Source organism: Lissotriton helveticus, chromosome 1_1 (genome assembly GCF_964261635.1).
Source record: "Lissotriton helveticus chromosome 1_1, aLisHel1.1, whole genome shotgun sequence".
Lineage (NCBI taxonomy): Eukaryota > Metazoa > Chordata > Amphibia > Caudata > Salamandridae > Lissotriton > Lissotriton helveticus.
In genome coordinates this window covers 1,864,822,738-1,864,837,105 of record NC_136057.1, presented here as the reverse complement: position 1 = coordinate 1,864,837,105, position 14,368 = coordinate 1,864,822,738, and the positions used below count along the sequence as shown (strand labels likewise).

General features: G+C 50.6%; 2 protein-coding genes across 3 annotated transcripts in view; both read right to left on the bottom strand.

The window, feature by feature from the left end:
- RABGAP1L (RAB GTPase activating protein 1 like) overlaps window positions 1–14,368 on the bottom strand; it is a 1,373,174-nt gene that overhangs the window by 698,046 nt on the left and 660,760 nt on the right. The window lies entirely within an intron of this gene.
- On the bottom strand, window positions 4,320–9,690 carry GPR52 (G protein-coupled receptor 52). Its single transcript, XM_078659224.1, has 2 exons — window positions 9,590–9,690; window positions 4,320–8,166 (listed from the first exon to the last, which is right to left on the bottom strand). Exon 2 carries the CDS (start codon window positions 7,820–7,822, stop codon window positions 6,725–6,727), a length of 1,098 nt encoding a protein of 365 aa, XP_078515350.1. The 5' UTR covers window positions 7,823–8,166; window positions 9,590–9,690; the 3' UTR covers window positions 4,320–6,724.

The window sequence follows — 14,368 nt, the reverse complement described above, 5'->3', positions numbered from 1 at the left end:
AGACCCCCTTGTAAAACCTTTTTAGGCGTAAGGACCCCCTTCCAACATAAGTTTCTAGAAACTGGTACTCCTCATCATCAACTTTTGACAACCATAAATGCCCCTGTTAGACCTCATCACATCCCTCCATCATTCATCCACCCACCTTTTCACACATCCATCCATCATTCATCCATGCAACCTTTTATCCATTCATACATCCATCCACCCTTTCATTCTCCCATCCATTCACCCATCATTCATCCACCCATCTTTTTACACATTCATCCATCATTCATCCATCCACCCTTTCATCCATCCATCCTTCATCCGTCCACCCTTTCATTCTTCCATCCATACATCTATCCTTCACCAATCTATCCTTCATCCATCCACCCTTTCATCCTTCCATCCATACATCCATCATTCATCCATCCACCCTTTCATTCATCCATCCACTCATCATTCATCCACCCACCTTTTCACACATCCATCCATCCTTCAGCCTTACATCCATCCATCCACCCATCATTTATCCACCCACCTTTTCTGTGCCTCTCTCATGGGGGGGTGGGGGGATCAGTATCTCTCTGCGTCGTCTTCCTTCTTCTTTCCCGCTCATGGGAGGGCATCTCTGTGCCTCCCTGCTGGGGGCGGGGGACGGGTCACGGGACCCACAGCTCCAGGCGCGCAACATCCATTGAACTCCAAGGGTTACACTACAGCCTGCTCCCCCCCCACCCCCCCCCAGCTCCCCCCAGCTCGTGTATGTGAGCCCGGCTGAAACAGCTTCAGGGACACACACACAGTCACACCCAATTACTTGACAGGTCTTTAAAAGACCTTTTACTTGTTAATGAGGCGTTGATGTTTTTCACACCTCGGTGTGAATTAGGCCTTCGCCGTGAGCACCCTCGATCAGCCCAATGCCAGGAACTGCACTCTGCAGAATCTGCGACCCCCTTCCCAGGACTCCACGACCCCCCTGGGGGTCGCGCCCCAAAGATTGAAGACCGCTGCTCTAATATAACGGACACGGCTAATCACTAACCTAATATAATAATTGCAGGTAATAATCTGAGCAGTATCGTTGACAGGACCAATAGCCAGTGAAAGATCTGCGTCATGGCCAAAAAGAAACCACATATCAGCATAGACAATCATCACATACAACAACTGACAATAGCTAAATGTGTTAAATTCCAATGTCATGGTTTAAAGCCATATTACGCAATGTAGTAATACAGAAAATAGAACTTTTGAACATATGCCGATGATTCACTTCACTTTAACAAATATTGTCAATTGTTTTCGTATCTTTTTAAAGTAGATGTGTGCAATGTGCACCAATAGGAACACTCAAGGTTTGTCAGGAGCCACCTGTTGTTGGAGCATTATTTTTTAGTGCATGTAATGTTCTGCTGATATTAAGTAATCTCAGTGACGTGGTCTTTGGTAATTTCTTATCCTAACAGCTATCTGATGCTTTAACTTTTGGTGCAGATGAGCTCCTAAGCTGCATGTGAAAGACATCTGTGGTTGTTTTTTTAATACTGAAAATTCTTAAATCTGGACTTTAATCACAAAATACTTAATATGTTTTAGACCTTTTAGGTAGTTGTGGACCTCTGTGGTGGTAACATTCACAGTAGTAACATTTATCTCTGAGGGAAATCATCAGGATGTAAATAAGAATGCCATTTCTGATTAATGCCTCTGAAAGTGTAAACAATAAGCAAATCGCAGGTGAAATTTGAAGGTGCATTCAGGGGTCCTGGAACATCTTCTGTGGACCCAATGGAGCCAACTGCCATGACCCCGAAAAAACAAATGCAAAAAGAACAGCCACCTGAAGCTGAGGTAGTCCTAGAAGGGACCACTGAAGTGGTCACAACAACATGGCCAGCTGTTGTGTGGGTCAGGATGAAATGTCATTGGAGATGAATGTGTAATCAAAAAATGACTTGGGGGTGGGTGGCGCGCCATTAACTCTATGTGGCTCCGTTTCACAAAAGCAAGGCAGCCTTCCGCAACGACGTCTAAAAAAATTGTCATTTATGCATCACTTAAGTGGACCAAGCACTTACATTGGCAAAGTGACTCAGACCTCTCATGTCAATTAAGTATTTTGCACAGCGGTGTGTTGTTTTGCAAAGGTCACTGTTTTGCCATCATCTGCTAGCCATATGGCACAGGTCCTGCAGATCAATCTTCCTGCATTTGTCCCAGAAATCCTGGCGTGAAACAGCCATTGTTCTGCCTCCTGGGCATTCAAGATATGCTCCAGCTCTCATCTGGCCAAGAGCGTATTAGCATCACTGGAGCATCGAGCTAGGCAACGGTGGGTGAGGGCTGGCGCACAGACAGACCACTCCAAGTGACATAGGCTGAGGTGTGAGCTAGGTTCAAGCCTACAGAATCACGTGAAAGGCTCACAGCTGTACCCAGAGACCTTTGACATCTCAGAAATTAGTGCACTGACGAAAAGAGTAGTCTTGTGGTCATCCTCCACCGACTGCCTTTGTAGTTATTGGCCATGCATAAAATGATCTTTTACTGAGAGGCTTACACAAGAGGTAGGACTGTGGTGCTGTGTAGAAGCGGAGGAGGCTGACCCCATAAGCACTCTGCAGCCTTCCCCGGTGTCTCTGAAAGAGGGGCAAGATTTCTAATTCTTCCCCATGCTTATTCATCTTTGTCGCCCCTCATCACTTTCCCTTCAATTGTACCCTCTTACCTCTCCTGTTCCCTCAATTCGCTTGGGGCCAGCTCATCAACAACAAATTATCACATCTCCCTCCCTCTAGCGAGATGCCACTGTTTTGAGGAAGACTGTTCCATCAACAGGACACCTTCCTAATTCTCTCTACGTTGTTCTCATCGCTCTATAGATTGATACACCATTTTAAACACTTTAGCTTTTTAGACCTAAAGAAAACACAATTCAGCAGAGAATGGGAACAGCTGTAAAGTAAATGCAGCTGAAAATGTGCTAACTTGGAGTTAAAGCCTGAGTGACCACTGTGATAGCTGCACTTCTAGGAGTGTGTTCCCATCTGTTCCATGGAACTGACTACTGGACCAGTAACCACGCTGAGATGAATCTGAGGGTAAAATAAAATCTCAGACCACTAACTCCAACCGTAATTCTTAATTGCCCCCCAAAAATACTCAATTTCCTAGATTTGAGAAATACGCTATATATAATTACCTAAACGCTAACTATGCTTCTAAGCTAGCCTTATCCTTAACACTAACACTGACCCTGACCCGTTACCTAAAGTTACCCTAAATGTAATCCAATCATGTATCAAAACCATAACCAATACAGATTACAGTTCTTTGGAACCACTGCTGAGGAATTCATCGCAAATGTTTTTTTAGTCTGTTTTATAAATACCAGAGGTTTTGGAGTGCATGGCACTCTTCAGGGCTACCCCAAATAAGGTTCTGTTAGATCACAAGTATACGTAATGTTATATTTAAATTTTTTAAACATACTGGAGCTCAGCTGGGTTCTAAATGTTAACACTTTTGCTTAAAAAGAGTACTAACACACAGGCAATTATATTGATTTCCACAAAGTATACCAATTGATTTTGCATAGAACCCAAGATCAGAACTTTGCGACCAGTAAACAGTCTAGCTGTCAGGCTACGCCTTCTGTGATACAAGCACACGACAGCAACAGCGGCATGAACAAACATTTCTGCAGCTCTGATGTAAAATGAAATAATCACCTGCTCTACTAAATAGCACCCGCTGTCATTCTCGCAGCTTTGCAGCACTGAAAATAAAAGGGTTTATAATTGTGTAGGTGAAGGGTAGATGTGCTATCAATTTTGGAAAGATGAAAGCATCAGTCAGGGATTCAAACCAGTCACCACCAGTTTGCACCCAAATGCCAGCACCAATTTTGTGAACACTCTGCGCTTCATGTTTTATCAACTGTTTACTACTGCACTCTGTGTTTGCGCTGTAGCAGCCATTTTGTCACGAACATTGTTCTGCTTCGTGTCCCTACATACATTTATAGTTTTGAATCCTGGTAGGGCTGATGCAGTCTTATCTTTCTAAGCATTGTAAAATGAGGCCCAATGCGAAGGGTGAACACCTATAAACAGTTTTTCAGTTAGGAGTGTGTTTAATATCACTAGTAACCTGTGTTATAATGCTCAGCTGTAGTCATTCTCTCTGCTGAAGGGGGTGACAGACCTTACCTTCCCTTATCTGTGACAACGAATGTCACCTTGAATACACACAACAATGTTACACTACCCACTGGTGCATCGATAACTTTAAAATTAAAAATATGCAATAAGCCAGACTCACCCAAGTACTTACTCCGAATGACACTGTTTATTGGGTTAAATCTATTCTTACCAATGCAGCATAAACTATATATTTTATATAAAAAATATATATACTATATACATATACACACACTATACATACAGATATCTGTAAACACAAACACACTTGTAAATCTGTACAGATCTAGAAAACACACAATGCTAAAACAGCAGCAGGAATGTTGGCATCTCTGAAAGGGCTGAAGGGAAAATGGGTCAGGTATTCATCATGGCCTCATCCTATCAACTTAAACTGGATCTACAGCGCCACACTGGTGGAATTTGCCACACCAGGATTTACTTTGTGCCTGCTCACATACACTATCAGTGGCACATGTATGGTGAATTTCTTAATTTGTCATAAATCCCTGATTATAAGTTGTGCATGAAAGGACATGGATAGGGTATTTACCAAACCCGGCAAATAGCATTGACCTGGAGTATAGTATTCATCATGTGCAGTAAATGCCTCCCTTTCAACTTGGGAACGAGGCATGCAGAATCTGTATTCAACCCTCTGAATTCTGCATGTTGTGACTTTTGTTTATCAACAATTAACTTCAGAATGTTTTACCTGTCAGAATTATCTTTCAGGGAAACCCGATGGCCAAAAAATCACCATACAACTTGTAATTCCCGTGCAAACTCCTGCTTGCAGAGGCATTAGAAAATAGCCACAAACTTGTAATCAGGGAATTTGTGTAACGAGGAAGAACATTCACTTTTGCTCATAATCTGAGGTGTGTGAACATATAAGTGCACATGACCTTATGAGTGAGATAGTGTCAGTGTTACAGTAAATAAGAGCAAGTGAAATGCTCATGCAAATAGTGATCACTTGTGACAAGCAAATATGTTGCGGATACTGGTGACAGGACGAATGGATGAGGATGGGTTCATGACAGATTCAATGCATGTATAAGGGAGAGAGTGTGTGAGTCACGTAAAAACAGTGCCCACGCATGGTTTGCAGGTATTGTGAATGAACGGAGGCGTGGGAGTGCCAATGGACTGTGAATGGAAAAATTTGCTGCTAGTGAGCAGAGGCGTGCTAGTGAGTAGACAGGTCTACTCCAAGGCCATGAGTGTCATGAGGGTGACCAAGGATGGTGGTGAGCAGGCACATGAGAATGGCATGAGTGATTAACAGTGGATGTAGTGTGCAGGAGTAAAGGACAACGGTCCTTGGGCTACTGTGGAAGTGTGGGTGTTTAACTGATACGTGGGTCATCTCATAAATTACACCTTCCGACAGTCCTTTTTGTTTAGCCAAGAACCCTGATCACTCCTCGCCATGTAGGCTTGAATTCTGAGTGGAGAATACAAAACTAAGAGATCAAGAATGCAATATTGTCTTCCCTAAAGGCATTTTACCGCCTAAATAGGTTACGTATAGCATAGTCCACTTGGCAGCTATATTACAGTAATACATGTATGAATCATAGGGAAGAGAGACTGTGCAGAATACTGGCAGCGGATTCACACTCAAAAAGCGAAACGTTAAGCTGTGAAGTGCAAGTCAGTGGCAAATGAAGAGGTGGGAGTCTGTGAATAGTAATGAGTAGATATGATGGACAGAAAATAGCTGTGACAGTAAATAGGTTTGAGTCCATGTGGCAGCGAACAAGTGAAAGTCTGTGAGAGATCTTTAGTGGGCGAGTGTCTGGAAGTGGTAGCTAAGACGTGCAGATTAAACTGACAGTGAATCCCTGTAAATCTATGTGCAACAGTGGGTGGTGTTTGTCTGTGACAGCGAGCAATTGCGAATTTGTAATAGAGAGTTGGTGTGAGCCAGCCATGAATAGGTGTGAGCTAGTGAGCCACAGTAAGTTGTTGTCAGCTGATGAGGAAAAGGGAATAGGCAAGAGTGACATAAACCAACCGAGAGTGACAGCCGTTGGGTGTGAGTGACAGCGAAACGTTATGCGTGACAGTGAGTAGAAGTGGATTTATGTGAGTCTGCACACCGCTCACAAAGCTAATGCCATAAGCATGCTTCTCTGCTGCCACAGCGGTAAATACACAGTCGAGTCACCCCCATAGATTGCACGCCTCCGGTGCCATCCACCCAGTATTAAAGCTCTCTCTAAGGAGTATCATTTCTATACAAAGGACAGAGTGTGAGGAGGTCAGAGGCCAAGTTCCCATTTCTCCCATTGGCTCCTTTGCCTGTAGTCCAGTTGGGGGGAGGGGCCGAAGGCACTGTCCATCTTCTTACACCACAACCTATGACTTGTGAAAGTCACTAAATTGTGTCAACACTTCTCTTGGTATTCTTCATCAGAGCAGAGTATCTTTTTATTTCGGTTATGACTAATGCTTTTCCATGTCTCTTGACTATTCAAACATTTTTCCAGGACAAATCTTTTGGCGGCCAAGTTCAGTCTTTTCCTTCATATGGAACAGGAGTTAGCCCGTTTACGTGGTTTGGCATCTCGAAAATCCTGGGCCTTAATGCACATGCATGACGAGCAGAGGGTGCGCGACAGCCGACGCAGACCGAGCCGGAACACGCTGTTGGAAAGGCTGTAGATGACACAGTTGCAGAAACTGTTGCTGATGGCCAACCATGTGGTAAGGAAGGACATGGCTGGGCTGTCGATAACCCGAGAGCTTTCCAGCAGGAAGTAGGCAATGTACGGTAGCCACAGAGCATAAAAGACACTGGTGATACGGAAGAGGACCATGGCATAGCGGCGGTCAGGGCTGGGCCCACCCTCGCTGCTACAGCCATCGCCGGCCTCTGCCTCCTGGCTGGGGAAGCGGGCCCGGCGGTCGCTCATTTCCTTGGTGTGCTGCCGGCAAATCTTGAAGATATGGAAGTAGGTGAAGCAGATGACTAGGGCAGCGGGTGCGTACAGAAGGCAGACAATGAAGCCAGTGAAGTAGGCACTGGTGGGCCAGGACACAGCACACCAGAGGAAGATGTCACCATGGTAACCAGGTTTTCCCCAGCCAAAAAAGGATGGAGAAAAGACGAGGCAGGAGTAGACCCAGATAAGGACAATGCACAGCCGTAGTCGGCACGGAGTTACCAACTGGTTGTAGGACAATGGCTTGGTGATGGCCAAGTATCGGTCCACGCTGATAAAGGCCAAGCAGGCCATAGAGACGCTCTTGAGCACAGAGATGATGTACCCAAACACCTGGCAGGTCAGTGACTCGTGGACACCAGTGAAGTAGTGAAGAAGAGAAAGTGTTGGGACCAAGCAGCTCACCCCCACAAAGAGGTCAGCATAGGCCATGGTCTGAATGAAGTAGCTTGTCGTGTAGTGGTGCAGCAGTGGGGCACAGTGAAAGACAAATATGACCGTCAAGTTGCCAGCGATAATGAGAAATGTGAGAAGCACGATGACCACGGTCTCCAGGACGCAGACGTCCACAGCGCTGTAGTGGCCGAAGCCCAACGGGCAAAGATGCCGCTCCGAGACGTTGACCGATGAGCTGCTCAAGTTGACAGTCCTCACATCCAGCCACGTGGACTGGTTCATGATCCGGGCAGCCAGGTGAGCTTCTTTCCTGTGGGCTCTCGAGGCGGATCACAGGGTGCACGGCTGCGGCCGGCAGCAAGCCCCGCATCTCCTGGGCTCCCCTCAACTTCTGAGCACCCAGGGCTGGCCTAGCAGCTCTGGAAAGAAGAGAAGATGGCGTCTCATGGCCTTTCATGCTGCTTCAGCAGCGGGTAGCAGCTCTGCGAGAGGAGATGGGTGATGGCCATGGAGACAAAGAAACCACAGAAGGCTGATGAGAAACCTCCAGTGAGCTCTGGCTGGCATTCTCCCTTCATCCATCCAGGGAACATGGCGAGCCGGTGACATGAACCCAATTCTTTACCCTGCATCATGGAAGAAAGAAAGAGTGACGGTCAACCCCAAAAAGCAGATGAGCATACACAGGTCAAGCGACAAATGAAGTCTGTCATTAGCAATCATTGCATGCACTGAACAGGTGCAGGAGCCTCAAATACCACAGATTTGCAACAAAAAAATGCCTTTCCGAGAATGCACTTCCACTCTACCCCGATGCAAGCAGACTTGTGGTGTGGCGGGCACGGGTACGATGAAGCTATGCATGCAGATCTGAGGGAGGGGGTGCAAGAGAAGGCAGCCAAAACCTTTTGCCTTCACTATCAAACAATATTCCATAAATAATACATTGGCCATTGATATAGAAGGCTTTATTGGCCGGCTACTGAAGCATAGGCACTATTATTCACTCAAAGATACTTTGATGAACTTCGGAAGGGCTCTCCTGAATTCCTACTAATGACTCCCAGGCTGTCCACGAGCCTCCACAACCTGAGCTCAGCCCATGAACCTCTCTCGCGTCCTGTGAAGCGCAGGGGAACGGAGGAAATGCCCCCAAAGGGGAAGGATAATGCCTTCTGTAATCGAGGTATACTGCGGGGAATTAGCCGAGGGCATTGATCGGGTGCAGGTGTGGGTTGCCAAGACCCTCACATCCTTCTATGTCGCCAATTCTGCCTCTGAAAGGTCATGGGGAGCTTTACTCTTTAAGACTATAACTCGCGATTGTTACAGACACCCTCACCAATAGGCTTTCACGAAAAAGCACCCGCTAAATTGGACCTCCCGATGGCCACCTCACCCTTTAGCACTCCTGAGCACGCCTATGGGGGTCGGGTGGGGGGCTGCAGGTGATGGAGAGCGGGGCAAGTAAGCTGCCCCGCCCTGCGCATGGCAACCCACCCCATCTGTACTCTGCCCTTGGACTGACACCGGCTTCTCTGCGCTACGCTCAAACACAAAACTAACACCACGCAGGGCACAAATGTGGCACTCTATTCGAAGTGGCCGGGAAACGGATGGGCATGCATTTTAAAGTCCCCTCTCCTGAGAAGGTCTCATGTGCACAGGTGGACAGGGCAAGGAGCTGATGCACCTGCACATATCTTGGTCTCCAGTGGGCTGAATCTGGCACCTTACAGCAGCATCATACCAACACCGTGAACTATCGGTGGGCTAAATCGGGCACCTTTTAGCAGCACCATGAACTATCTCAGACAGCGTTTAAACTGTACAAGTGCGGGCACTTAGCATCGCAAACTCTCTGCTCCCCGCAGACAGGAGTCCCGGGCAGAGCGCTGCGCTCCTGCGGTGATCAGCTGCCTCTCTCCCCTCCACGGCAGCGCTGCTGGCAGGAGCCATGCGTTGCGCGCTATACAAGTACCCCTGCTCTTTCATTTCCACATGCGCCATGCATGCACCCCCCTCCCTCTGCCCCCACACGCTCCTCACCTCCACCAACACCTGCTCTCCCCGCCGGGCTTCCAGAGACCCCCGCTGGCGCGGGCACCTGCAGGTGGAATCTTCTTCTTCTTCCGAGGAGGGTCTCTCTCCAGGACCCGCCCCCTCCGGCGGCCGGCGCGCGAGGGGTGCAAAGGTCACGGGCCCCAGGTGCTGCAGAGCGCGCGCCACTCTTCTTGCTGAAGAGGGTCCCGGCCGGTCTCGCGCTGCGGGCGCACCCCTCCACCTCAGCCACGTTTGCCGAATGAGTACCTCGGAATGTCCTTGAAGGGTGTCCTTTCTCTGGGTGTTTTTGGTGGAAAGGCGTGGGGGGAGAGGAGGGGGGTGCCCAGCCCCCTGCACCCGTGTGCAGGAATGCCCCAGCTGCGGTGCCCGCGTGTAGCGCTGCCCGCCGCCTCCGCTCCGCACGATAGCGCTCTCCGGCTCCGACTGCCGCCGCACCTGAGCCCGCCGCCCCTCCTCCCCTGCCTGCCTCTCGGCGCCCTCCCCCCTCCCTTACCCCGACTCCTCCACAGCACCTCTCTCGCCCCCAGCCCCCGCAGAGGCACTAGACACTCCAGCCTCCCCCTGCAGCCCCAGCACCTATATCCGCGCCCACCCGCCGCCCCCCTCCTACTCTACTTGCCTTCGCCCCCTTCCACCGCCTCCTCCCCCACCAGCCCAATCAATCCCTTCTCCTCCACCCACCCATGCTCTCCCTGCGCCTATTCACTCCCCCTCCTCCAGGTACAAGACGAGGCAATTAGACGCCAACCCCCAAACCCTGCCCCCTCCAGCTCTTCACCCACTCCTGTAATCTCCTGCCCCATTCAATAAACCCGCTCCCCAACTCCTAAACCCCTCTCAGCTCGCCTTCTCACCTTTCCGCCACTTACTACACCTCCTCACCCCAACTTCAGACTTGCCATTTCCCTATCACCTCCCCCTGTCCCCAAATCCGTCTACCCCTCCTGATCCATTAGCTACCCTATTCCCAAACTGTTGTGCAAAGCCCGTCCCCAGAGCCCCGTGCCCTCCGGTCCCATACTTTCTACCCCACACTTACTCTCGTGAATGCAGTACAGCCGATGTCACGGTCCATGAGAGCCCCGCCCCCCTGCCCCCAGTGATGAGTCCAGACCCATCAGTGACCCCGCTGGGTGACCCGCGCCCTCCCATCCCCGGGCCCCGGCCAATAATCTAGCACGCCCACGACTCTCCTGCGTATGACACCCCAGGCCTCTTCGCCCCCACCTGACATCCCTGTGCTTATAAGACCCCCTTCCGGGCCCAGAGCCCCATGCCCTAAGCTCAGGAGCACCTGCCGACCCAAACCCGGAGAGCTCCGTGGCGTCCCTTCCATGCCCTAACGAGACTCCAGGGCCATCCTTCCCCCGTACTTTGAGACCCCATGCACTCTCTCCCTCTTGATGAGTCCCATGCACTCTCTCCCCCAAGAGAAGACCCCATGCGCACTCTCCCCATGAGAAGACCCCATGCGCACTCTCCCCCATGAGAAGACCCCATGCGCACTCTCCCCATGAGAAGACCCCATGCGCACTCTCCCCCATGAGAAGACCCCATGCGCACTCTCCCCATGAGAAGACCCCATGCGCACTCTCCCCATGAGAAGACCCCATGCGCACTCTCCCCATGAGAAGACCCCATGCGCACTCTCCCCATGAGAAGACCCCATGCGCACTCTCCCCCATGAGAAGACCCCATGCGCACTCTCCCACAAGAGAAGACCCCATGCGCACTCTCCCCATGAGAAGACCCCATGCGCACTCTCCCCCATGAGAAGACCCCATGCGCACTCTCCCCCACGAGAAGACCCCATGCGCACTCTCCCCATGAGAAGACCCCATGCGCACTCTCCCCCATGAGAAGACCCCATGCGCACTCTCCCCCATGAGAAGACCCCATGCGCACTCTCCCCCATGAGAAGACCCCATGCGCACTCTCCCCATGAGACCTCATGAGACCCCATGCGACCCCGTTCACTTTCGCCCCCATGAGACTCCAAGCAGTCTCTCCCCCAGGAGACCCCATGCACGCTCTCCCTCTTGATGAGCCCCATGCACTCTCACCTCATGAGACCCCATGCACTCTCTTCCCCAAGATGAGACCCAATGCACTCTCTCCCCATGAGATCCCATGCGCTCTTCCCATGAGACCCCATGCACTCTCTCCCCCATGATGAAACCTCATGCACTCTCTCCCCATGAGACCCCATGCACTCTCTAACTCTTGATGAGACCCATATGCACCCTCTCCCCATGATGAGACCCCATGCACTCTCTTCCCCAAGATGAGACCCAATGCACTCTCTCCCCATGAGATCCCATGCACTCTTCCCATGAGACCCCATGCACTCTCTCCCCATGAGACCCCATGCACTCTCTCCCCCAAAAGACCCCATGCACTCTCTCCCTCTTGATGAGACTCCATGCTCTTCCCCAAGATGAGACCCAATGCACTCTCTCCCCATGAGACCCCATGCACTCTCTCCCCATGAGACCCCATGCACTCTCTCCCCCAAAAGACCCCATGCACTCTCTCCCTCTTGATGAGACTCCATGCTCTCTTCTCCAAGATGAGATCCCATGAACTCTCTCCCCATGAGACCCCATGCACTCTCTCACCATGTGACCCCATGCACTCTCTCCCCTATGAGACCCCATGCACCCTCTCCCCTACGGTGAGACCCCATGCACTCTCGCTCTTGATGAGACTCCATGCACTCTCTCCCTCTTGATGAGACCTCTTGCATTCTGTCTTCCATGATGAGACTCCATGCACTCCCTCCTGCGTGATAATGACAGGCCCATACTCTCTCCTCCCACCTATCGATCCAACACAGCCCCTCCCCTTAGATACATACCCTCCAACCCTATGCCCCCTCCATCACACAGCCACATGCTGCTATAGCAAAGCCCCTCGAGCACCCCACATTCTGCCACAGCAGTGCCCCGGCCTCATGACCTCCGTGCACCCCCACCGCGCCTGTCACGCTGCTCCCCCGCGCCTGTCCCCCGCACAGCCAATGGCCGTGGCTGCTGAAACTGTCACTAGGTAACAGTTGCCAGGCCCCTTCTCCAAGTCCCCTCCGACCAGCTTCCCTCCAAACATAGCATGAGCCCTCGAGCTTCGTAACTGCTGGTAGAGAGCCTGTAGACTCTTCAAAATAACACGCATTGGCAAAGCCAATAGGTCTCACCTATGCAAGAGCTACTGGCTGCCAATGTCTGGTACAACGCGGTACAAAAGGGGGTGGTGATGGACGGAGCATCTGAACCAATCAAACACTCACACCCAGTCAACAGATCTGGGTTTAATCCATCACCGTTCTTTAGCCCACTCTGCCACCCCAGTTCAGACATGGCCATATGCAAATCAGTCTGACCAGGTGCCTCATGGGAACAGTCCAGCCCGAACTGCCAAGCCATGCCTTCCCTGGACCGGAAACAAGCTTCCGAGGACCGGTTTCTGGCATTTCAGCCGTCTTCAGCCCGGCTTGCTTGAATCCAGTGGCAAAGTGAGCAAGGGACTCACGTCTGAGCATACACTGCCAACTTATGGCGAACAAAGCGGTACAAAAGGGGGTGGTGATGGACGGAGCATCTGAACCAATCAAACACTCACACCCAGTCAACAGATCTGGGTTTAATCCATCACCGTTCTTTAGCCCACTCTGCCACCCCAGTTCAGACATGGCCATATGCAAATCAGTCTGACCCATGAGGCACAGTCCAGCCCGAACTGCCAAGCCATGCCTTCCCTGGACCGGAAACAAGCTTCCGAGGACCGGTTTCTGGCATTTCAGCCGTCTTCAGCCCGGCTTGCTTGAATCCAGTGGCAAAGTGAGCAAGGGACTCACGTCTGAGCATACCCTGCCAACTTATGGCGAACAAAGCGGTACAAAAGGGGGTGGTGATGGACGGAGCATCTGAACCAATCAAACACTCACACCCAGTCAACAGATCTGGGTTTAATCCATCACCGTTCTTTAGCCCACTCTGCCACCCCACTTCAGACAGTTCAGACATGGCCATGGCCAATGTCTGGTACAACAGCGCGGCTGCCGAGCAGCATGGCTAAAAGTTAATGGCGTAGAGAAGAGTGGCGGGAGTGTCGTGGCGAGGAGTAGATAAGAGTGTTGTAGAGTGGAGTGGCGTGTACTGGAGAGACATAGTGTGGAGCCGAGTAGAGTGGCATAGAGTAGACTGGTGTAGAGTCCATTGGCGTAAAGTGTTGCAGAGTATAGAGGCATTGAGTGCAGTGGCGTTAATTGGGGCGTCTTAGAATGCAGTGGTATAGACTAATGAGGGGCATAGTAGAGTGCAGTGGTGCAGAGTGGGGTGGCACAGAGTGGAGTAGAGTGGCATAGAGTGCAGAGGTGTAGAGTAGAGCTGCATAGAGTGGTGTAGAGAGGAGTGGTGGAGAGATCAGTGATGCAGAGGTACAGAGTAGAGTTGAGAGGCATAGAGTGCAGTGGCGTAGAGTCCAGAGTAAGTCGAGTGACACTGAGTGGAGTGGCACAGAGTGGTGCGGAGTAGATGTAGCATAGAGTGGTATACAGTATAGTGCCATAGAATGAAGTAGCATAGAGTGCAGTGGTGTAGTGTGGAGTAGTGCAGAGTAGAGTGGCGTAGAGTTCTGTGACAGAGAGTGCAGTGTTGTCGAGTAGAGTGTCAGAGTGCAGTGGTGTCCAGTGGAGTAGTGAGCAGTGGCGGAGAGTACAGTGATGCAAAGTGTAGTGCAGTGGCGTAGACTGTAGTGACAGAGTGC

Coding starts and splice junctions, on each gene's coding strand:
- GPR52 (XM_078659224.1), bottom strand. CDS start 7,822: ATGAACCAGTCCACGTGGCTGGATGTGAGGACTGTCAACTTGAGCAGC.